Source organism: Trematomus bernacchii, unplaced genomic scaffold (assembly GCF_902827165.1).
Source record: "Trematomus bernacchii unplaced genomic scaffold, fTreBer1.1, whole genome shotgun sequence".
Lineage (NCBI taxonomy): Eukaryota > Metazoa > Chordata > Actinopteri > Perciformes > Nototheniidae > Trematomus > Trematomus bernacchii.
The window spans coordinates 4,952,735-4,975,625 of record NW_022987342.1 but is presented as its reverse complement, the minus strand read 5'-3'; the positions used below and the strand labels follow the sequence as shown (position 1 = coordinate 4,975,625).

The 22,891-nt window shown below is 39.5% G+C and overlaps 1 protein-coding gene across 1 annotated transcript in view; it reads right to left on the bottom strand.

The window, feature by feature from the left end:
- LOC117483126 (VPS10 domain-containing receptor SorCS1) overlaps positions 1-21,834 on the bottom strand; it is a 214,305-nt gene extending 192,471 nt beyond the window's left edge. The window contains exon 1 of the mRNA XM_034131317.1: positions 21,202-21,834. Coding sequence (XP_033987208.1) covers positions 21,202-21,834 — 633 coding nt within the window. The remainder of the gene's footprint in view (positions 1-21,201) is intronic.
- Positions 21,835-22,891: the final 1,057 nt, after the last annotated feature.

The following is a 22,891-nucleotide window of genomic DNA, read 5'->3' as shown; positions in this document are numbered from 1 at the left end:
ACAAGACTTGTTAGAGTTTAGTTTCACCGCACTTCACAAAGTTATATTTTTGATTACGAGCTTGGAATTGCTCTTCTATCTAGTTGTGCATTGCATTCTAGAGTTAAACAGCGCTCTCAAAACATATTTCACTCCCTGTGTTTACTTTGGTTAAACTCTATTTTAGCCACATTGCCTATGTCAACACATAACATAAAAGTTGACTGTTGTAAGTAATGATGCTTCATAAAGTCAATTTATGGTTATGAATCACTTAAAGGTAGGGTAGGTAAGTTTGAGAAACCGGCTCGAGATACACTTTTTGTTATATTCCATGGAATGCTCTTAACATCCCGACAGCAATGAATATCTGAAGTGCTTTGACAAAAAATCCATAAAAAAAATTCATCTGTGGAAGCCGTAATACTGTAAAAAGTACGACCAATCATAACTGGATGGCCTACCTGCCTGTCAGCCTTCCATCTGTGCACAAACTTATCTCGTGCCCTCATTGGTCATGTGCGCGTTTGTGTGTGTTGGAGGAGGGGCTCTGTAAGGAAGTGGCAGATTTTTTCCGGTTGTGTATTTTCAAATTCTAGCGATCTCGAGCCGGTTTCTCCAAAATTACCTACCCTACCTTTAAGGTGAGAAGTCATCTTAAGTGATTCATTCCAGACCAAAGAGTGGTGCAGGAACAGGTCCAAAAACCTGGAAATTAGTGAGCATCTTACAACTTCAGGTTACCTCATCTCAAAAGTGATCTGTGATTTAGGTTAGACGCCTGAAATAAGACCCGTGTTTAGCACAAGCTGAAGAGATTTTCCCTTTTTGTTCTGCGACATACAATATGTCAGTAAATGTTGAAAAAAGTTGTTCTACCTGTTGAATTTAGTTTTATGTTTGTGCAAACCGTCATTGTGTTTATTATCATTTACTTTCAATACACTTACTGTATTGTTTGATATCATTTGTACTTTTTTTTTATTCAAGGTTCTCACAGTGTGACTAAGGCATGGAAGCAGCAGAGAAATGATACGCCCCCAACCAATAAAACTTGTAATGCCTTTTTTTACAACAAAGAGGCTAGACATAGTCCATTAACAACCTTATAGGCAAATTAAAATGTAAACAAATTATTACATACGTCTCTCTACAAAGACAAGGAGTCTTTAAATCATCTTTACATCAAACAACATCATAATTACAGGATCAGCTGTGAGGGTCTCCATTGAATTGGACTGTGAAATTTGCATTGCCAATTAAAATGCATTGTGTTGATTTGCAGCACTAATGTGGCACTATGCACTTCCACTGCACAGAGGTGTTAACGTGGCTATTAGTCACACAGAGAAATAAGCATTTTAAATGGCAGATGTTTGATTAATATACAGTCGTGTCTCATAGATCGTAATTATAAGTAACCACAAAGACTCTGTAGCAGACTGTATTTGTAACTATCAAATTATAAATATTCAACGCATTTTATTCTTCCAATGCTTGTCTGCTCACGGTTGGTAATTTACTCAGTGGTTCCTCACCAACATAGACACTCACACACTCACAATGGAAGCCATACATAAGACCTGAACAACCTCGGTCTCTGACAGAAAAAGAGTCATCGCGTGAACTTCACCACCAAGCAAGATCAGAGCAACATTCTAGCAAATCTTCTAAATAGCATTACTTGTATTGTATTTTTCAAGCAGCAGCATTTGTACAAAGGCGGCAGGAGGATCCATTGATCATAATGATGGTAATGTGATACCGACTCATTATAAGATTTGTAGATTGTTATGTTGGGTCATTTGTGAATGCCATTCCAGGAAGTGTGTGGGTTGTTGTAAAGAAAAAGAAAAGGCTCAGTTGCTTTCTCTTTGAACGTTAAGTATTCAGTGTATGCCATGTCAAACTTAAGAGCGTGAGTGGGCAACACTAGGTCTCTTGCCGTGTCTTATTTTGAAACACACGCAACCAGAGCAAGAAAACACAGCTGCTTGACAATCACCGTCACGTGTTTAAATCAAATAACCATCTATCTCCTGCTCTTTTTTTGTAATTCAAGGTCTTTTAGGGCTATTTTTACCACGATGTAGCTGCATGTTGTACCAGCCATCTCATCTGCTTCTCTCAGTCAACGCACTTGAGAAACACCTCTTTCCATCTTCACTTTCAGACACATTCCTGCGCTTTACAGATTGCCAGGGATTCAATTTGTGCCACTGAAATGTCCCGTGCAATTTTGAACTTGATCAGCGGGTGAGATGGGACTCTGCCTGCCTGAAAGGAGACCTCTGACTGCCTTGAACAGCTATAAAAATCACCCTTGTCAATCTGAATTGCTACGAGGGCTAAGAGGTTTCAAAGGAAGCAGATAATGTATAAACACCATGACCAGCAATTGAATGCTTGTGACGGTATCAGCTTTATCTCCATGAACTCCGTCCTGCAAATTTGACTTTTTCAGATATTTGAAAGTGAATCCAACTTCTTGCTCTTGCTTAAAACTCTCTGTGTAGTGTATACATTACATTTGCTCCCATAACTGTCACAAATGTCCAGACCAGAGCTGATATGTGACTGTGCTCCGGCTCGCAGCTCAGCCTCTAGCCACGCTTCAGTTCTCTCCTAATAGTGTGCCGAGCTCCTCTTACCCACAAACCCATCACCTCGATCCCCATCATTCACATCAAAGTGTCAATCACATCACAGGGCAGTGGGGCATCTGCAGTAATGTCACCAGCTGTGGCTGAAAATACAATGCACTTATATTTATGACGAGAAAATGGCACTGCAGTACCACGTAGTCATATGCAGTAAACAAGACAAGGCTAACCCTGATAGCGGTTTCCTTTTTGATCCCAAAAGCAGCAGCCTTGTCTAATATGAGCTTCATAGCAATCGTTTAACAACATTTCTATCTCTCTTAGTGCCCATTAGTCAAAATAATTCAGGACACCGTCTCTGACAATGTCTGAGGATATGACAGACTCAGCTTGCAGCACATCAAATAAGCTTTAGTTCCATAATTTGGTAAGTAACTTGTCTGAAGAGCAAAATCAAACTCTCTCTTCAATAATGTCCTTTCTGCAAAGAGCTTTAAATGACTGATTGTTAAGACATAAATTGACATTTTTGAGAAATATGATTATTTGGCATCTTGCCTAGAGTTTTATGAAAAGATCAATATCACTTTCATGTGTGTGCAATTATCTTGGCCCAGCAGAAAGACTGGAAGTGGGGGAAACTGCCAGCCTGGCTCTTGTGGTAGATATATGTCACCAGCACGCGTTAGCTAGCAGGAAGGTCATTATTTGCTTTCTGCTCTTTTTAGATTACTGTCTAATTGCTAGCATTGTGTCATCCAGTAATCTTCTGTTCTGCAACATACAATAAAGCATGTGCACTTCACTCTACTATAGGCAATTGGCTCAATGCTCCCTCAATGCAAGTGGAACCCAGATACCCCTCAACAAAAACACGGCTGTTTGCTATCCTGGCTCTAAAATGATGGAATGAGCTTCCTATTGATATCAGGACTGCAGAAGATCAATCTATCTATCTTCCATTGCAGACTAAAAACACATCTGTTTCCGTAAATCGTACTTATGTCTGTAGTACGTAGAAATGTTTGGCTCATTTGAAGCCAATGCAGTAGCCTCAATGGTGTCTCTTTTAATCGAACTTACTGCCATGATCCTAACTTTTATGAGTTTATAACTTCATGGTTGAATGCACTTATTGTAAATCAAACAGCATCACCTCAGTGAAATGTAACGTAAATGTTGGCCGCACAACTCTTAAGTGCTGTTGCATGTGATCCGTCTCAACTCACTTACAGGTAGGGATGGGTATCGTTAGGATTTTATCGATACCGATACCGATACTGCTTATCGATACCGGTATTTTTCTATACTCTTATCGATACTTTTCAATGATTTGGTGCTCAAAATTATAGACATTATTACCAGATGTGAAGATTAAACAACAGTAATTTATTTTTATTTATTATTTAATGTAACTTTTTCAATGTCATACCAAGCCAACCCAGTCTCACGGCATTTCGTGTTATAGTCACGACATTTAATCTATTGATTCGTGTTCACCAACACGATTTTCCCCGATTTTAAAAGCAATGTATTTCTATTGGTAGTATGTTTCGTGCCTGCAACACGTCTTTTTGTCCGGTCGGGTCTTGGAAGACCGGAAGCTAAATAACACACTGTTATTTACTCAACAATAACACACAATTATCCTTGTTTTTATTTATTTGTTTAATTCTATAATTTCTGGCTTTTTTGCCGTTCATCAGGAACTGAATTTCAAAATAAAGTCACCGGAAACAGACGTAGGCCTATAAGGGACATTTCGAGCATCATTGCGATACACACCCACTGAACTGATTACCCAAGATCCTCAGCTATGGTTTATGCTCGGTGATTGGATGTGTTAGCCACAATGCACCTTGGGATATGGTGTTTATGCAATATGAAATTGAAAAACATTTTTCAAAAAAGAAAATAATACTTTCATTTCATTTCATTTAATCGTTTATTTGAATACGGACAATGCACATTAATGAACACTTTAGACAAATAATGCTTCAAGTGTAAATATGCCAGATTTTAGCTTTGAGCTAATTTCCATCCTGACATACAACATATAAGAACATGACATTTGTAAACATAGCAAAAAATAAATACATGATATGCAAAAGAGCATACCATTTACCACATGGCTGTACAATATAGCAGCAACGACATATTAAGTGCAAGAGATGATACAAGAGATGCATAAAGTGCAAGAGGAGATACCCCTGTGTTAAAGTGCATTTAGCGGTGATTGCACGTCTGGTTGTTTCTCAACCATTCTTTGAGTTGACCTTTAAAACTATTGAGAGTGGGACAATCCCGTATCTCAGTTGGGAGGCTATTCCAGAATGAGCTGCCTTTAATGGAAAGTACATTTTGTCCAAAAGTGGTCCGTCTACCGTGGACTTCACAGTCTCCTCTGGTTTCTGACCTAGTGCAGCGTCCAGTGTGTTTTTTGTGGATGAATTCCCCTAAGGGAGGGCCAAACAGTATTCAATGTGGGATAGAATCATACAGTGGAGGTATGACTTTGCAGCATTGACAGTTAAGAAAGGTCTAATTTGTTTAAAATGTTGCAAGTTGAATTTAATGGTATTGGATACTTTCTTAATATGTTTCTTAAAAGTCAAGTTCGAGTCCATTATGACTCCAAGATACTTGAAGTGGGGGACTAGTTCTATTTCTGCTCCGTTTAAAAACACATTGGATCCTTCGATGTTGACTGGTCGTCTACTGAACATCATTCATACTCTTTTTTTTGCATTTAACTGTAAGCAAATGTTGTTCAGCCAGTGTTGAACCTTGTCCAAAGCATTTGAGAGACAGGATGAGATAATTTCAGTGTATTTCCCATGTACAAAGATGACCGCATCATCGGCATACAATTGCACATTCAACTCAGGACATACATTAGGCAAGTCATTAATGTACAGAGAAAACAGTAATGCTCCAAGAATGGAACCTTGTGGAACCCCAACAGGGTTCACAAGGTAGGGGGATTTGGCTCTGTTGACCAAAACACACTGTTTTCTGTTCGATAAGTAAGACTTAACCCACTGTATTGAATCTGCTGAAAAATTGAAATACTTCAGCTTTGTAAGGAGCACTTGGTGGTCAACAGTGTCAAAAGCCTTCCTGAGATCAAGGAAGACAGCACCTACATATGGGCTCGTGTCCAACATACATTTAACCTTTTCCACAAAGACACAGTTAGCTGTCTCAGTGGAGTGGTGAGCACGAAAACCAAACTGCATTGGGTGGAGTGGAGCGAAACCTTTGTCTAAATGTTTGGTGATTAGTTTTGACACCCATTTCTCAGCTACCTTAGAGACACAGGGGAGGATGCTGATTGGTCTGTAATTGGACATTATTGCCTTATCCCCTGATTTAAAGATCGGTGTCACCGTGGCCACCTTCCAGGATGATGGAACTTCCCTCGTGCTGATAGATTGATTTACTAACATAGTAATTGGTTGTATTAGACCGTCGATATGTGTTTTTATAAAGTTGGTGTCTAAATCATCTGCATCCCTAGCCTTAGAACCTTTTAACCCTAAGATTATATGTTTTACCTCAACCTCTGTGATTTCCTCCAGGTCAAAAACTGAGCTTTGTAATGTCCAGAGCACTATTCATGAAATACTCATTTAGAGAGTTGGCCAACACTGCAGGGTCTTTTATCAGGGCATCATTGATTTTTAATTCTAGTACATTATTTTCCTGTTTGGTATGTTTACCTAATAGTTTATTTAAGATTTGCCAAACTTTTTTACCGTTACCTTTCGCACCTTCAATTATATTGATGAAAAAGTTTGCTTTGGCCTGTCTTATTGTTTGTGTTACCTTGTTACGAGCATGAGTGAATTTCTGTCTGTCAGTGGATAGTCCAGATTTCAAGCTCTGCTTTAATAGTTGGTCTCTAGATTTCATTAAATTCCTGCACTGTAGATTCAGCCAGGGAAGATGATGTTCCTTCCTGTCCCTAAGGCACCCTCTCCTTGACAAGGAAGATATTGTATCATTAATTTGAGATATAAACAGATCACTGTTTTCACCAATATCTTCAGAGGACAGTGTCCCCCCAATTAATCATTTTCACTGCCTCCATAAAATGTTGTTGCAGGTTTTTGGGGATGAACCGTGAACCCAAGGCAGGGGTTTTAGGTGTGGCCATTAACCTTTTTTTTGTGAGTTTCCTGGCAAAAAGAACAAGATTATGGTCAGAAAGACCAGTCAGGAAGTTGTATGTTCTATTCTGTCACCTTTGTTAGTAAATACTAAATCTGTCATAGTCTTGGAGGTTTTGGTTATTCTAGTCGGTCCGAGTGTGCTTGCTTTTCTTTTTGAAAGTCATCACATAACGGCATTGTAATACACGGTTCGGCTGCATTAAATATGACACATCTGCCGTAGTTCTTTATTTATAGAGCCCTGATTAGAAGACTTCTAGACAAACTGGAAGAACTGCCACCGAAACTGAATGTGACGTGAATCATAAATATCAGCAATTAAACAACATCTTCAATTTCTCTTCACACAATACGTCTCCTTGCAGTATCAACATTAATTCGGCTGACTTTTATATTTGATCCAATTGGTAGATAGGTTATATTTACACCATAACGGTGCACAGCTGATAGACAGGGACTTGTAGTTTTTAAAGATATTACTGATTTTCTCTGAATATAAGAATGTAAATAGTCAGGGGTTTTGGGTGATGAAAGACACATCTATGGATTCAGAATTTCAATAGCTTACCATTAAATGACGGATATACCTTTCTGTCTATGATGTTTTACAAATCAGATATTAATGTGTAGAACTACAATATGTGAAATAATATAGCAATATCCTGTAAAATTATGTGAAAACATGAATAAAACTACACATCTTCAGATGTTATACATACATAAGTGTCCTACACTAATAATACAAAATTATTATGGCATTGTATGCTGTGTGTACCTTATTTGTAACATCTTCAGACCTTTCCAACTCCTCAACAGTTGCCTGTCTTTGACTGTTGCAGGTGTAGGTTCAAATATCAAAAAAATATACGTGTGGATAACAAAATACATCCGTCATCAACTAAGCTGGAAACTTATACTGGAAAGTATAATTTATTGTGTTAAAGGTCCCATGTCATGGCCATTTCCACTGATCATAATTCCATTGTTGAGGTATACTAAAATAGTTTTATACTGTGCATTTTTCCAAACTCACATTGGTTTCGCATACAGCATCTCTGTAAAGTGTGTGTATTCAGCAGTATTCACTCTCTCCACTAAACGGCTCGTTGGAGCTCTTGCCCCCCCCCTCCCTGTGAGCCCAGTGTGCTCCGATTGGTCAGCTCGGCCACTCTGTTCTGATTAGTCAACCACCAGAGAGGCTCCGCCCATGTCTAACAGAGCTTTTTTCGGCTCGCTCTCAGCGGAACATCAGTCTTTGGCCTCGGTACAGCCGTATATTTTATACGCTAACTAACCGAACTGTACCTACAACTGTTGTTATAGAAGAGTAAGTTATTTTTACCTGTAATAAACTACTACTGTTTGATGAGAAATCAAATCATGCTTTGCTATATATGAATGATATGTTATAGGAGCAAATAATTCAGGGAAGAAAGGATACTAAGTATTTCCATCAAACTTTATTTTTAGAAATGTACAAAATGAATGTGTAAATATACATATATACACTGTATATCATCCATTCCTCCCCTTATAGGCGTTGTCGGCATCTTGCCTATCGCAGCTTTGTAAGCGGCTGCCGGGGCTTTTTAGGACGAGGCATCAGAGTGGGTCATCCCGTGTGTGTGTTGTCCGCCAGATACGCCAGGAGTTTCCTGATCTGGCTGGACGAAATCAAATGCAAATCACAAAATATTAGAGAAACTTAGTTGTTTTAGATTCGTTAGTAGTAGTTGTGGTAGGAGTGTGTATCTATCTAATCTATCTATCTAATCAACACAGTTAGCTTGCCAGCTAATATGCTAACCTACGTTTGCTAGTTGTTCAGTGTAATATGCCAATCTACTATGAACAATGGCTAGTCTAGGCTAGCAAGAACATGTTTACAATTGCAATCTTATACGGGTAGTCTGCTACGTTTGGTCATTCATTGTAGCTGGCATGAAAACAATGTTTTCCCTAGCATGTCTAGCTCTAGGTAGCCTTGTTGTTTAGCTATGTAGCATACACGCTATGAACGGTAGCTCGGTACCATACACGCCAGGAACGCCAACTATAATGTACTGACCGTACGGTAAATCACCCGGAGTATACTGTCTATGAGTATTTCGTGTGTGATTGCAGACATTCTCCAGCTATGAGATACATGTAAGGCCATCTGCTAACATTGGAGTTGATATATGGAAACGCTAGCAACTTAGTTAGCCCAGTTAGCATTGCTCGCACACACACAGACACACACACTGCTGGAGGAGCAGACAGGCTTGGCGATAAAGCTAGAACAAGCAAAACTCATCCTGACAAACACTCACAGCCGAAGTAAAAACAATAAGTGTGCCTTGATATTGAGTAAGAAAAAGGTTTATAACGCTGTGAGCATGGGTCTGCGGAGAGCATTTCAACGTAATAGTCCGAAAAACATTTACCCATTTAAACAGTCGTGGTAGATACCTTGTTTGTTTTAAACATCATAAATACACAAACAACAATGAATACTTACAGGTTGTGTACCCGAACTCCCGCTGGTCCAAACAAAGTAGGAACAGCATCGTTCTTCAGTGCCCTACGCTGTACATATCCGACATGAATCCTGAAAGGTTTCGGGAAGCTTTGTTACGCGAAAGGCTGGCAGAGGGTGCGGCCATAGCTCTGGGCGTGGCTACTGGCCATTCCTAAGTCACAGTACCCAGGAAGTAAACAATGGAAAATGAGAAATCTCCAACGAGGCGTTTTGGGGAGGTATTTTCTGTGTTAGAGTTTTACTCGCTACAGGTTGTATTTTGAGGGTTTTTGACTCTGCAGAGCGTTTACATGCATAAAAACCTTCATAACACACAAGGGGACGGGTAATAACCGGAAAAGCATGACATGGGACCTTTAACACTTTAAACTTGACCGTTTTTTAACCCGCACCGCCTAGTGGTTAAAGCACGTTATTGATTGTTTTTGTTGAATATGTTATATTTACATACAAAATAGGGGGAAAGTAGAAGATCAATGATAGAAATATAGAATATAAAAAATCAAGAAGATACTGTAAGTGATCTCTACAATAAAACTGTTTAGTGCCGGATGTACAAAGATATTAATAGGAGGATGTGCAAAACAGAAAAACAAATTAATTTTTTTATTATTTTTTATTTAACCTTTATTTAACCAGATAAAAACATTGAGATAAAATCTCATTTTCAATGCTGACCTGGCCAAGAAGGCAGCAACGTTACACATAACACAAACATATAAAATACAGAGAACATAACTAAGAAAACAAAAGACGAAAAAGCAGTCACTACATTGTGCACATTAGGACAGTAAAAAAAGTACACTACTTGTTACTGCAAGAGCAGCTGGTGGTGAGGACTTCAGACAACTTCAATTTAAAACATGATATAGAGACAAGTGCCATCAGTTTTAGGCTTGATTGAAGGTCATTCCAAGACCAAGGACCATAATAAGAAAGACTCCTTTTTCCAGCCTCAGTCCGTACAGTAGGTACCTGGAACCGTATCCAGGCACTGGATCTGAGGTTGTAAGAGAATTAACCTTTATTTAAACATTAAAGAATACTTTAGGTTAAGGTCTTCTTTTAAATAAGAAAAAAGCTTTTGGGGGTATCTACAGCTAAATATTAAGCCTCACAAAGTACTTAACGTCTAATATATTGCTTTCCTGCAATGTTAACTATGTTGAAGCACTTATTTTAACTGATAGTATACATATTAATTATACTCTTATAAGATGTATGTAGATAGTATAAGAAATGTGCAGAATACGACAGTTTAATGGTGGAGGTACACACATATTGATAGATGTCTTGTAATGCACTGTTGAGGAACCTGCAACCCAAGTTTTTCATTCATTGCATAACTACACCGTAGTTGTGAATATGATATGTCCATAAACCTTAAAAAATCTTGAAAGGGATGTGCAAAATAGCCATTATATACAGTTTTTAATTAACGAGTAATGAATATACTTTATAGGGATCTGCAGATAAATGTTTAGTTTTCTCAAGCACCAACTATCAAATATCTCGCCTGATTGTTGGCACTTGACAATCACCTTCCCTGAATGTTACTCAGGTGTAACTAAAGTCTGCTTCAAGGGTTGTATATATTTCACATCATTAATCAGAATCTAAAATAAATGTAGTGGAGTGGGGCTGGACCCGTTCGAGTCCAGTTTTGGATAATCTGCCGTGGGTTTCATTCCATTTCAAAGAGCTGTCTGACGCTCGGCGTAACCTTGGCACACTGCCACTCCAACATCCAATCCCAGAGCTTGAAGATTAATCACGGGGTTTGTCAAGCAACGGGACTGTAGTCCCAAACGATAGCTGAGGATTATGGGTAGTGTAGTGTCTTCGGCCATCCTAAACTCCTAAATGTTTTTCGGATTTCATATCGCATTAACACCATATCCCAACGTGCATTGCGGCTAAACATCCAATCACCGAGCTTAAACCATAGCTGAGGATCTTGGGTAATCAGTTCAGTGGGTGTGTATCATGGATGTATAATAAGAACGTGTGTAAAAAAAAAATCAGTTCCTGCTGGACGCCAAAAAAGAGATTATAGAATTAATCAAATAAATAAAAACAAGGATAATCGTGTGTTATTGTTGAGTAAATAACAGTGTGTTATTTAGAAAAGAATAACAAATTAGAAGGAAAAAAAGATTTAAAAAATACAGATTTCAGTATTCTGAGGCTCTGAGCCCCATTTATTTTCCTCCCGGACGGCAAAAACAGTCCGACATTATACGATTTCAAATAAAAACAATAATCGTGGCTTGATATTGAGTAAGAACATGTTTTTATGAACCACACAGCTTCCGGTCTTTCAAGACCTGACCGGACAAAAAGACGTGGTGCAGGCACGAAACATACTACCAATAGAAATACATTGCTTTTAAAATCGTTCTGTGTGACACGAAAAAAAGGGGAAAATCGTGTTGGTGAACACGAATCAATAGATTAAATGTTGTGACTATAACACGAAATGCCGTGAGACTGGGTTGACCAAGCAGGTATGAGTGCGGTAATTAGGGGCAGTTCATAAATCCATGCAAACATGACCATTATTCAGTTAAAACGAGACGCTGCGTGCGCACCTCCTAAACCGGAAGCTCCGGTCGGCTAACCATTATAATCCGTTTATTGCGTTTATTATTTATAATTGTAATGATGGATTATCAATAATCATTTTTAAGTTACACAGAGACATTGGATTAACCGTTTTTATGCCCTTGAACACAACTTTTGATCACAAAACAGCAAAGGTAAGACATAGTTATCATCATGGCTACTTAAAGTGAAGTTGTTTTCTTGCTCTTTCTTGGCTGCTAGTTCAGTGAGTTTTGGTCGTACAGTGATGAGACCTATACCAATGGAATCTGTGGAATCTCAGCTTTCATGTGATATGTTGTTTGTGCAGATAAAATGACGTCGAAAAGATCGCTTTTGCCAGTGATGTGCTAAAGTAGCCGTTAGCCCCGTTAGCCCGTTTTGCTAAGTGTTGATTTTAGACTCTTGGTGTTGGACTTCTGTTCCGTGTAGGTAAAATGGTTAATATTGTCTGTTAGCTGAGTTTCTTCCCATTAAGTGGGTATGCATCATTAATAGGTTGTTAAATGTTAAGAAGCCTTGAGAAGTTGTTTCTTGCAAGATGTTGCGTCTGCCCCTATGGTCTGCCCCTAGGAGTCTCACAATAATAAGAGCGCTGTTAGGAGAGATGACGAGTGGCATTCACAGTGGCCAATCAGAGTGGTACTCAAACCGGATACGTCACATGGGATGAGGGTTCCCAACCAACCAAAATTGTTTAAACTAAGGATGTAGCGTAATTCATATACTGATAGCAGCACCGTTTGTCCAGCGGCTTAACGGTATACCAATACCGTCCAATCAGGTACCGGTACTAAGTCAGTACCGGTACCTGATTGGACGGTTCTTACAGGTGTTGGCAAACACAACTGTCCACTCATTGTGCTGCATTATTTGAACGACACCAACAAATAAGGTGAAAGTTTGAAATATTTGAACCGTTAAGCACAGCAACAAAGTATAAAATCCAAGCCAAACAAAGACGTAGCACTAACACAAGGCTAGGTTAGAATGTGTTCATTGAGCCTGGCCCAAAGCATTAGTATGCTACAAAGTGATTTTTTTAGATGATCAAACATCATCTAACCAGCGCCCCCAAAGCTGCATTAACATGATACCAGACAGCTGTTTGTAGCGCCGCAAGGTAGCAGGGAGGTAACCAAGAAACAAAACTAAACTTCCTGTTTTCACCGCATCTCCCAATAAGCAAAAAGAAAATCACATATCATGTGAATGCAGCTTTACACACACCTTCAAGCTTTTTTTTAATTAGGATACATTTTTCTAACTTTCAAATCAAACAATCTGATAACAACTTTTTCAGACCGCTACTTTCCATCACTAGTTGTCCATGCAATGCCAACATGTGTGCTAATATCCCCAGATGGATCTAAAAAGGCAACCAATGAACTAGTAACTCATAAACCTCCAGTCCCCTTCATGAGGTTCTCCCTGCTGCTGGTGAATTAATTCATGTGAGTACAGCACAAGATAAATTCTCCCCACTTACTGTAAATTGAAGGGGCCACAGAGTGAGTGGGCGGTGAAAAATTACACAAGTGGAAATGTTGTCATTGCATGATTGAAAAAGACCATAAGAGGGAGAAACATAAAGGTGAAAGCAAGAGGAACGATTCCCTCAGAAGCACCTAAGGGCACTTACTAAAATAAAGTGTGTACCTGAAGCCTCATAGGCTTGACTGAGAGTGCCCCAAAGAGTGTATATTTCTGTCATGCCTATAGGGAGGCTTTGACTCCTCTAAAGAAAGATAGTTTTACGGCATTTAAACTTTAAATTAAAGGGAATAATGACTTATTTGTGACAGTTTCTCATGGGATTTTAAGCTTCTAAAAGGAAAGCAGAACTGGGAAGCTAGTTTGTTTACGGGCAGGCTGATGGCAAGTAAACGCTGCTTATTGAAGCATCACAGCGTCCGCCTGCTTGATCACTCCTGGGCATGTACCCCAAGGACCGCTTAGCCCACACAGTGGCTTTGGTTATGTTTCTTTTTTTTCAGTGTTTCTATTCTGCTTTCCCCCCCCCCCTCTATTCTCTCCTCTTAGCAGGATGTGTTGAGTTAAAGGTCTGAACCGCATAGATTAGACTCTGCTCGTGTTGCAACGGAATGTTCGCAACCTGATTTGGAAGCTTACATTGGAATTGTTACACGGGACGATGTGGCCAGGACACAAGGAGGTGCATGTGAGCGTAGAGAAAGGAACAAGAGGGAGAACAGATTTAAGAAAACAAAATCATAAGAGACGCAGAACTTTCAAATAAAGTCCTTGTCAGGTAAATCAAATGTGACCAAATCTAAGCCCCACATTAACATATTGATGGCTCAAGAGTGTATAGTAAACCTTTTATCTATAATTAAAATAACTAATCTTTGTTAAGATTTCGATTTTCTGTTTTTTTTTCTCCATTATTTTAAAAGGGATAGACAGAAGTTTAAGCATATAAACTGAGTATTGTACGTCTAAAATAAATACACCCAATCACTTGCATCCAAAATGTGTGACTGTTTACATCAATACGTGACTCATTAAGCATATTTAAAACAACTGAAAACAAAATCTACAGAGTGTTTGTGGTACGATAGTTAGGCCTGTCACGATAATTAATTTTGTTGGACGATACATTTTTCCGGAAATTATTACGATAAACGATAATATTGTCGGCACCGTTGTAAGACCATTTTAGACCACTGACATAATGATAATATATAATAATAATTCAAGTACATCCTTTCAAACAGAACTTTTGATTGAACATCCAACATTGCAAATGAAATGTGAAATAATATTCAAATATATAAATTATATATAATAAATAGAACAAATTAAATTATAAAAAATTAATTAAATCACACACAACCAAAACAATCAATTAAATAGACTCAGGCTGGAAAACAGAGCTCTCTCTCTCATATATATATAAATAAATATGAGCACAAATGATCTCACAAGCAAAAAAAACCTCCTTAAAATAGCAGTCAAGTGTACAGTCCACTGTCCATACAAAGACCCAGATGCCTCAACAGGCCATATCCAAATCTGTTTTTCAAAGATTTTGAGCAAGGAACACCAACATGTTTGTATTGTCGGGCAAATGCATCTTTGATTGTAAACTGTCGGGAAGATGGGGGCTCTCCATCTCCAGCTGCCTGCTCCCAGCTGGGAAAACAGAATGGGGTGGTTGTGTTTCAGAGGCAGTTTAAGGTTGGTCGTATTGCTAGCTTTTGTTGCTACCTTTTTAAAACAAATGCGACACACCGCTCGGCTCATTCAAGTCCGTAGGTTCGCCTCGTTGATTTGGCTTAAATCCAAAATATTCCCACACAGGAGATGTGGTATTAGGTTTTGCAACCAATTCCATTTAACTTCAAATTCCCCTCGAGTAAGTCACACATTGTCTCCTGCTTGTCTCTATATTATTAATTTGGCTGCTACACTGTTGCACGCGGAGTGTCCTGACCTGGCTGTGTGTGAGCCCCGCCCCTCACAGCACGCCGGGCTAAAATTCTGGTCACATCCTTATGTAAACAAACACGCATGTAAACGGCAATTTATCGAGCTCAGAAAAGTTATCGAGTCCATTTTTATTTATCGTACGATAAGTCAATTTATTGATTAGCGCGACAGGCCTAACGATAGTATTCATAAAATTCAATTTCAACAAAAACACACCTCATGTGCTGGTTTCTTCCCACCTGAAAAAAGATCTGAAAGTGACAGGCCCAAATAACTGTTTAAATAAAAGTCTTTCCTCTCAACAACTAATAGTCAAGTACAATGCCAAACGATTTTGCAGGTCATTTACGCTGTAACCCTCCACTCAAGTCTTACATACCATAAAATAGAAAATATCTTTCTCTGGAGGGGCTGCATCAACATAAGTAGAAATAATCCATGTGTTTCAGCAGAAACCACTTTCCCCGATTGTCAGTTAAGCATATGTCTGTTCCAAATGACACGTCTGATTCCTGCCATCTTGGATGAGCAGGTTGTGATTGTGTTTGATTTATAACTCGTCCTACGACTCCACGTGGCAGTAACAGCCCTCAGGTGTCTGGAAATGAGCAGATCATGAAGGCTTGATGGTGTGGAGAGAACTCCACTACAGAGGAGATATGCAACTTTTGTAAAAATGAATATTTAGTTTGCGGTAAATTGGGCGTTGCCATGGCTATCAAAACGCATACACAACCTGAAATAGATCTCCTCAACACCTCGAGAGTTGGTGTGAGACGGCAGATGTGAGTCTGTTTCTGACAACGCTTCAAAGAGCACCGTGTGAGAGACTGTTCATTCATTTTTGAGATAATCTTTTGATATATTAAATTGAAATGGAGGATTCGGATGATTTCCTCTTTAATCATCATGTACATGTTCATGGCACATAGTGAGATTTAGACTCCATTTAACCGATATTGGGAGAAATGGGGGGCCCGGGGAGCAATGCTGGGGGCTAGTGCCTAGCTCAAGGGAAATTTAACCTGGTCTGTTGTGGGACTTGAACCCATGACCCTCAGGTTCCAATGCCAAGTCCCTACAGACTGAGCATTGGAATCCAACAAAAATTGTTTTCTGTTTAATTTCTTATTGACATGCTTCTGTTTGCCTCATGTTCCAGACGGACATGTCCAATAAAACGTTTCTGGAACCATCAAAGCTCAAGCGTAAACTTCTACGACTGATGGGCGATATGACAGCCAGAATCCACAGAACATGGTTCTAAATGGCTGACATTTTATAATGTAAATAACAGTGTCCGGGTGCATATTGTATATCCATCTGAGCAATATGCCAGCGGGCCCCACGGTGAGACTGCTCTTTGACTTTAACCTTTTTCTCAGAATCTGCCAGTAAGAACTCAGTGGGTATTTGTTTGATCAGATGTATTTCTCTTTGTTTCCATAATTGAAGATAGGAGTTGAATGGAAAACAGTGGCCATGTATAATTCTGACAGAGATGTGAAAAGATGAAAAGGTAAATATTAAAAATGTGTTCAAATACAGGCACAATAGTGACTTGATTTTTGGGACCAGTCGGGATTGCAGATTGAATTATTAACCCTAACTTAAGTTAACATTTTCATGACAATGATGTCTTGAAGTTTGGGATTTCAGTATTGCTGTTGGGTCTTTTAGTCCAGTGTGTTAAGGGAGACATGCTCAGGAGTGACTTTATTTTCTGAACCAGACCAGATTACAGGTTGACATACTAACCCAAACCCTACTTTGAGTTCAGCAACTTTATACACATTAATGGATCTCTTATTATAACCCAGTGATATAAAAGCTATTATTCCGAAAATTGCCGTACTGCATTATTACTACTTAGATGTGGTACTTTTATATTCTGATGCTAATGCTTCTGTACTTTCAGTTAGGTAACAAACAATAAATGCAAGGGTTTTACTTTTAACTGAGTATTTCTACACTGTAGTATACTTTTACTTAAGTAAAGGGACTTCTTCCACCATTGAACATTCCAATTATTATGACACTAGTCTCCGCTCAGGCCTTTCTGGCTATCATAATAAATGTTATCCCTTGAGTAACACCTCTATTAGGCTATTGTCTGTAGTTCTTTAACAGCTGGATGTTGTACTTTTTATGACATCATTTTACTTTGTCACACCACATTCAGTTCTCTGAGCGCTGTCAACTGGTTTTAAAGAGACTGAAGGGAAATCAGTAGCAGAAGCATTAGACAGAACAAAGGAACCATCTTAAAGTGGATTCCAATAAAACATTTATTCTATCCAAAATTACAGGGTAAATCCTGAAAGGAATAGTTAAAAAAAAAACATTGATCATTCTTTCCATTGGGACATTTCCTAATGTAGTACAAGCAGGCATTGGGAGTCAATTATTAAATGTAACGGAATTATGTAATCAGGAAACAAAAAAAGGTAGTGATGTTCCCTTATAGTTACATAAAAAAAATGTAGATCAGATTACTTTTACTATTCTAAAATAATGGGGATTACTGGCAGAATTAGGGTTAAAATAAAGATTGATATATTATAGCTAGACGTACTGCCTCTTTGGTTTTTATTTAGGCTACTTACATACATTTTTATTTTAAAAGTCATGATCAGATCATTGACCCCTTGAAAACGTTCCCCAAAGTGAAATTGGAAAATTAAGTGTTTTTTTTACTTTCTTGTTTTTGCTCCTATACTTTCATTTAAATTAATATTGCAAGCACACATACAGGGCGCTGCTAATTGAGTGAAGCCTGCGGTGTCTCCGTGTCTACGTCTCCAGTCTGCATGCCTGGCTTATTATGTTCCCATCATTTACTACTCCATTCAGCTGCTGTGTGTATGTATTTTTACTCATACTACATCTTTCCCTACTATGAGTTATAATTACACCCTCAGATGCAATGTGACATTCATGCTCCCAGTAATGCGGGCGGTTAAAAGATCTGCTTTGTAAATGCATTTAAGGTTAAATATTAAGAGCAGCAAACCCTTATCTGTATCTTCTTCACGTTTACTCCGTGGCATGTTGTGGAGTCATCTGTTTATTTATACAGCGGCTCAGATTGTAAAGAGCGAGGACGTCTGTTCCTGCTTATAGCAGCGACTCTAGCATGCTCTATTCTCGCACGCCTCGAGTAAATTGTTTGTGTCGACTGAAAGAATAGGGGCAAATCGTTTCCTAGTTACACAAGTAGCATCTATTCCCATCACAAAATCAAACAGGGCTGCTCAATATTAATGACTGTTTTGTTTGGAGCGTAAACACAAATTGGCAGAAAAAGGAAATAAGCATGGAAATTGTGCATTTTTCTGACATTTTCAGGATTTTTTGCCTCTTCTGTAAGGTCACTTTTTGTCGTGAGCTATAGTAGTTTGTCAAGTCGGAAACACCTGAGGCACGGATAGAGTTTCAGTCAGAGGCGGAGTGGAGGGCATGGGAGCTGGTGATACGTGTTTGACTGTAATTGGCTTTGTTACAGACAGGGCTAAGTGCTGTGGGTGTTACATTGAGCGGTGGAACAGTAAGGACATTGACTCACAGAGAATAGTTTAAGGACAAACGTTAACAAAATTTTAAAAAATCAGGGCCGCACATTTTCTGGGCTAAAATAAATGTTTAATCCATATTCTTCCCTTTGATTCTCACTCTGTGGTAATTATGTTTTAAGAAGAGAAGTGTTGAGATATCAGCGCCCGCAGCAAACGAATACATTTGAACTGTGCTCCAGTGCTTTACTGCCCACAGACTTTCTTCTTCCCATGTTAATTAAAGTTAAAAGCAATAATCTAAAAATGCATTTAGGCTGATATTATCACATGGGATTCAACAGAAAGCATGTATTCATGCTCAGATTCAACACAAGAAAAAGCTTTCTCTTCGCCCCCTACAGCGAACACTTGTTGTCTCTGAAGAATGCACAAAATGTTGCATTAAAAGTCAGCGGAGCAGGTACCACAAGTGATAAAATGTGTAGGGCCATGGATGGCACCGTGCAGAATACCAGCAACAGTGTTGGGGAAGACACGCTTCACATTAATGCTTCAAGAAGACGGGCTAAAAGTGGGATTCTGGGCCGCTATAGTATACAATTGGCAGAGCTGGTAACCCATGTACTGGGCACTGTAGGACCCTGGGTCCAACCTGGCCTGGGACCATTTGCTGCCATCAGGCCCTCTGTGTCACCCTTTCCTCACCATCACTTCAATAAAGGCACAGGTTGCCCAAAATAAAAAAGTTACAGATTCCATCAGAATTAAAATAACTATATGCACTTTAATGCAAACTTAAATCATATCTAGGGCTGAAAAATGTGTAAGAGCATTGATTGACCACACATTTTATAATCATGACTTCTATTTGGATGATGATATCCTCCATCAGTTATGTTTCTTTCCTTGAATTTGAATTGCATTAATTGAAGTAACATGATTGTTTAATGTTTTCTGTTGTACCACCTTGTACAATGTGCTTTGGCAATATTGTCTTTTTGCCAATAAAGCTTCTTTGATTTTGATCATTTTAGCATCATTGCCCTCATTATCATTGTCAAAATATATGAATATCATCATGGTGTGATTTTTAACACACGGGATATTTTGCAGCTCCGCAATGCAAAATGGTACTTTAACACATATTTAGTCTTTCACAAATATTTAGCTTCCTGCGACTCGAATATTTTGCAGTCTTTATCCTATTCAATTTGTGATTTATACATACAGACATTATAATAATATCCATGTTGGAGCTGAACTCAGGTGAAGGACATCTTCACCTCATGAGGATTTGCTCTCTATCTCTAAATGTTGTACTGTTTGATTGACAAAACAAGTTACGATGTGTGTCACATTTCGCTCAGCTTTTGGTAGATGAAGGATATTGCATGTCACAACCAGCTCTTTGCATCTGCACTAACAACTCTTGAGTCTGAGCACCTGATAAAAGAACCCCTCATCTCCCCATTCCTGCAATTAAATGAAAGAACCTCACACCCTCTAGCAAAGAGGCCAGGAAGCAGGCAGGTGCTTCAGCCCTTTGGCGGAGGAAACCTGGCTTTAGAGGAGGAAGGAGGGACGGCTGGAATTGCTTAACCTCTCCCATAACCTGCAGCTACTTGAGAATCCTGCCCTCTGGTCAGAGACGCTCCGTGATCAACATGAACAGCTTCAGCCTGACATCGGTTCAGCTGCTCGCACTGAAGAAGCTCCTGAAGTAAAGACCCTAAACCCCCACCGTCTCTCTCTACAACTCAAATAATAAAAGCCATGACCAGACCAGTATCATTTTGAATGTGTAAAATCGAAATTACAGGGGAAAAACTTGAAACATTGTACAATTTCCAGAGGAAGCCATTTCACTCAAGAAAGATAGGGCTTATAATAACATGATAATATGACTCAATCTGGTGAAAATAGTTAGCCATTTTGAAGCCATGGCTCTATATTTAAAAGCCTCATGATATAATAAATGCTCTATTGAACAGGGGATTCATATCTTTCTGAAACTCTAAGTATTTTACCTCATGTGGTAAAATAGTTAACAATGTTTAAGCCATTGCTCTATATTTAAAGGTTTCATAATAAAATAAATGCTTTATTGGTCGTGGGAATAATATCTTTCTGAAAGTATTTTACCTCTCATGTGGTAAATGACATGTTTAGTGTCAGACAAATGATGATAACAATTAGTGTGGACTCTCTCTTTTTCACACACACACATTTTTCCCATCAGATTACTCTCTCCTGAGGTGGCTCGTGCCCACCTGACGGACAAACATAAGCGCACATGCTCTGGGGGGGATTGTGTCCAGTGATGCTTAAAGTGGACATAAGAAGTCACTTACACTGCTGTTCTGGCCGGACCAGTGCACCATAGCCTGGTTGTGAGAGGAGTCCCCGGTCAAGGCGAACGTTGTGCTGTCAACTTTCAGCTCGTCGTGCCTCGGAGCGCCGGCTCCTCTACGGTCCTCTCCGCTCCAGCGCGGAACTCTGCGCGCGCCCTCTCCCGGGTCCTGACTCTGGGCTGGGGATGTGATTTCCTCCCCGTCATCACTGCTCCTCCTGGCACGCTTTCTGCTAAAAGTCAAACCCGGGCTGCTCTCCTGACTCGTTTTGACATTGGAAACTTTCATTTTCTCGCTCTCAACATTTTTGTTTTTTGCGTCTATATTCCGTCTCGGCTCCGTGTGTTCCGCCGGAGCTGGAGCGCATTCAACGGAGCCAACTGCGCAGGGGAGCCGCACACTTTCCGCACTTGCAGATCTCCCTGCCCCGTCTCCCTGTCCAACAACCTCTCTCTTTAATCCTGTTGCGGACTCACTCGTGTCGAATTTTAGCATTAATTCCCGAGCGCGCCACTTATTTCCAGACTGGCACGACCTGCAAGTTATCTCCGCTTCGGCGGCATGGAACATCATCAAAATCAAAAAGCAAAACACAAGGTGCCACTTTGGGCTAAATATGAGATCCTTCTCCATTGCTGGCGGCAGAGAAAGATGCAGAGGATGTAAGAAGTCCTTTTTATCCTCCACTCTTCTCTCCTGCCTGTATGGGTGTAAATTGCCACTAGGATATGGGAAGAGGAAGTGCTGCTGCCATTTGTGGCGGTGCTCAAATGCAGTGTGGTGTAAAAAAAAGTGGTCCAAGTTGAAGGATTTGATCAAATGAAGCCCCGCACGAATAGGGGAGGAGCTGAGGTCTGAGAGATGGAGGATATGTTGGACTGACTTTCTCCATATTTGTATAGTCCACCATATGCTCCGCTATAATTAAAGCAGTCAGTAATGTAGTCATTTTGTTCTGCTGCTCTTTTATTTCTCTTCACAGGCACTTTTTTTTTTTGAGAAGCAAATACTGGTATTTATTTTTTCTCCCGAGCATATTTTATCAGCTGCCTTTCTTCAGGGGAAGTAAATCGCTTAATTTACCAAATGAAACTGGATAATTTGAGCTGATCCTTTTTGGATTCAATCCTTTCAGGGGGCTTGCTGTAATTGGAACATATTAATATGTTTTCAATTAAGTGCAGTGTCAGGGATGGTAGCTTCTATGACTTATTAAACAGCAATAAAGAATTCAACAGCCCACAAAGGAGCACAAGATTTTACACAACACATCTCTATCCGCGCGCATTTTCGCAACCGATCCGGCGTCCCTCAAGGATCATGTGAAGGCCTTGCATTTATTGCGCACCCAACCAAAACGAGTAATGTGAAACATGTAGTCTGGACCAAATAATGAATTTTTAAGTAGTCAGTTAAAAAGGGGACATCATGTTTGCCTGTCTCGACAAGCAGCCCAAGAGTCTTAAGCGGCGGGAACGATTGGGAAAAAACAAGGCCAGAAGTTCATCTCTTTAATATCAGCCTTGCAGCTCTCTGTATTTAATGACTGGAGGTTATGGTGATTGCTGATGAGCACAAAGGGATATACAAATGGTCACAGCTACTAAACCAGCTGGCAGCTTCCTAGTTCACAGCAGAGAAGGCAAATAAAACGAGCCAAATGGGTCTCTAGAGGGGAGTCTTTTTTTCT